The sequence below is a fragment of the Trachymyrmex septentrionalis genome, unplaced genomic scaffold (genome assembly GCF_001594115.1).
Source record: "Trachymyrmex septentrionalis isolate Tsep2-gDNA-1 unplaced genomic scaffold, Tsep1.0 scaffold108, whole genome shotgun sequence".
In the NCBI taxonomy this organism is placed as follows: domain Eukaryota; kingdom Metazoa; phylum Arthropoda; class Insecta; order Hymenoptera; family Formicidae; genus Trachymyrmex; species Trachymyrmex septentrionalis.
The window spans coordinates 199,300-202,296 of record NW_017304207.1 but is presented as its reverse complement, the minus strand read 5'-3'; the positions used below and the strand labels follow the sequence as shown (position 1 = coordinate 202,296).

Sequence of the window (2,997 nt, the reverse complement as noted above, 5' to 3'; positions counted from 1 at the left end):
AATGATAAAAATTATTTTGTAATCAAAGGCTACGAGTCACAACTAGATGACAAGTGTTGGAAATCAATCTAATATTTAATGATTAAATTAGAAGTACATAAAGACATATAAAAACATAACTACGTTTCAACCCCTTATTAGGTCATCCTCAGTGTACAATTTTATAAAATTAAACAAACTTACTATTTAATCGTCAACATAGATATAACAGTTCTATCACATATTTCTATTCGAAATATTTGCTATGTTAAGGCGATTTTACTATTCCTCTTCGAATATTTTATGTCCATATCCCTGATGTTATTCTTCCTTCTCTAGCCTTCGATTGTTGCAGACAGTAACGCAATGCAAATTCACCCATTGCAATTTCAAAATTTAAAAGCATTCTCAGTACCTAGATTAAAATAACCATTAACTAATATTATATAATTTGACCAAATTGTATGTCGACGATTAAATCGCAAGTTTTAATTTTATAAAATTATACACTGAGGATGACCTGGTAGAGGTTGAAACGTATGGTTATGTTTTTATATCTATATGTACTTCTAATTTAATCATTAAATATTAGATTGATTTCCAACACTCGTCATCTAGTTGCGACTCGTAGCCTTCGATTATAAAATAATTTTCAGTGAATAACATCGTTGATGTTTATAATTTATTTATATAGGTCAAGAATTATAATGTTCTCTTCATCGACAATCCTGTTGGTACCGGATACAGTTATGTTAAAAGCAAATCGGCATACGCGAGAACAAACATGCAGGTCGCAAAGGACCTCGTGGAATGTATGAAAGGATTCTATAAGGAATTACCGAAATTCGAAGCTGTTCCGACGTATATCACAACTGAATCGTATGGCGGAAAAATGGGCGCGGAGTTTGCGTTACTCTGGTATCGAGTAAGAAATACAAACATGCTAATTAAAAAAAATAATAAAAAGAAAAAATTTGGTTCCATTAAAAAAAACAGCGATATTAAAATTTTAAAAAATGTGACAAAAAGAAATTCTTATTAATTGTCAGATCTGTTCTTCTTTAAAACGAACTGCAGTTTTTTTTCTACGATGCATTATCAGATTGTCAAAAATTATGTAAAAAATTTAAATTAATGATGATAAGAAAAACATTTTGTACATGCAAAGCCATAACATTTATATGTACATAGTCATCTAATAATTTAGAAAATTATAGATGATGTCTACACAAATAATAGTAACGGTAATGACATCGTAACAATTTACTGAATACCTATGATGAAATAACTTGTGTTTCTTGTAAAAAACTGTGAAATTCACATGCATATATATGAGTATAGTATGAGTGTTCTGCAGGCTCAGAAAGCTGGTACCATCAAGAGTAATCTAAAAGGAATCGCACTCGGAGACTCTTGGATCTCTCCTATCGATTCCGTAATGACATGGGCACCATTTTTGCTCAACACAGTAAGTAGGATTATTTATCATCATTGTAATGTCCGTATGAGCTCATGATTTATTTATTAATGAAATAGATCTAGTTGACACAACAATTAAATAAGAAAGCTATTGCGATGAATAATATCATCGAGGAAATGGAATTAATACACAACAGACAATAATCAGATCTCAAGATCCAATAATATCAACTTCTTTTCTCGTCGTTCTTTTTTATCGATGCTAATTGATCATACGAAAAGTTTCCTGTTTTATCTATTTAAAGCAAATTTATATAAAACTTTTCGAAAACTATTGTATAATTCGCAGGGTATGGTGGACACAGAAGGTTTCAAAGAAATTGATGCAGCAGCACAAAAAGTAAAGAACAATGTCGAGCTTGGCAATTGGAGAAGTGCAACTCAAGAATGGTCTAATACAGAAATGGTCATTTTAGAGAAGACTGACAATATTGATTTTTATAATATTCTTACAAAACAGTCTCCATTACGATTGTTCAATTATGAAAAATTTTTTTTATTTAAAAAAAACAAACCTGGTACATAATATCATTACATTGTTTTATAAAATTACATTAAATAACGAAATTTTGATTCCATTTTTAATATTAATATAAAAAAACATGTAACAAGATCCATTTATCGGAATGTCATTATTATTATGTACTACTATACATTTTTTTCTTTGTAATTGCAGTCATGTATCTAAATCTCAGTGCAAATGAGGCTTTCTCACTCGAAAATTTGATGAACGGTCCAGTAAAGAAAGCGCTTGGTATCAAATTCGTTCACGGCAGTCAATCCTCTAACGTTTTTGAATACTTAGCAGAAGATTTTATGAAACCTGTTACTCACATAGGTATCTGTCAAGTGTATTGACAGAATGTCATTGTAGCGAAAGCGAAAAGAAGAAATTGGTATTGATTGATGGAGATAGTTATTTCCAAGCATAGCGAATGTAAAAGTTGGGCAACTCGTAAGCATAAAAGAAATTGTTGAAGCAGTTTTGCTAAACATGTAAAATAAAACAATATTTATATATTAATATATAAATATATAAATATATAAAGTAATTGACTGCTGCGATGCATTCTAATACATTCGCTTTAAATCAAATTTATTTATAATGTAAAGAATTATTATTCCGCATAATTAAAATTTATAATATATTCTAGTTACTAATATAAATGTAAATGTAATTATTTTAGTGGAAGCATTACTAAATGAAACCGACTTGAACGTATTTGTGTACAATGGACAAATGGATTTGATTGTCGATACACTAGGTAAGTTGTTATTTTACACTAGGAAAAAGATTTAATGCCTTCAGCAAAATTTAGTTAAAGCATTTTTAATAGAGATAAAATATCTTCTTTATATAACAAAAAATTTAGTTCCTTTTACAAAATAATTTCTCTACTTTATAAATAACAAAAATATTTTTGTATATTAATTAAACAATTTAGTTTGCATATAAAATTATAATTTTGTTTAGTACATTTTAACCAAAAATTTTTGTTCGATATATTTCTATCAAATTTTTGTTGTTACAAGAAAATT

General features: G+C 28.4%; 1 protein-coding gene across 1 annotated transcript in view; it reads left to right on the top strand.

The window, feature by feature from the left end:
• LOC108747467 (retinoid-inducible serine carboxypeptidase-like) overlaps positions 1 to 2,997 on the top strand; it is an 8,788-nt gene that overhangs the window by 3,132 nt on the left and 2,659 nt on the right. The window contains exons 3-7 of the mRNA XM_018484962.1: positions 674 to 904; positions 1,337 to 1,447; positions 1,748 to 1,976; positions 2,135 to 2,296; positions 2,646 to 2,723. Of these exons, the coding sequence (XP_018340464.1) occupies positions 674 to 904; positions 1,337 to 1,447; positions 1,748 to 1,976; positions 2,135 to 2,296; positions 2,646 to 2,723 (811 nt within the window). The remainder of the gene's footprint in view (positions 1 to 673; positions 905 to 1,336; positions 1,448 to 1,747; positions 1,977 to 2,134; positions 2,297 to 2,645; positions 2,724 to 2,997) is intronic.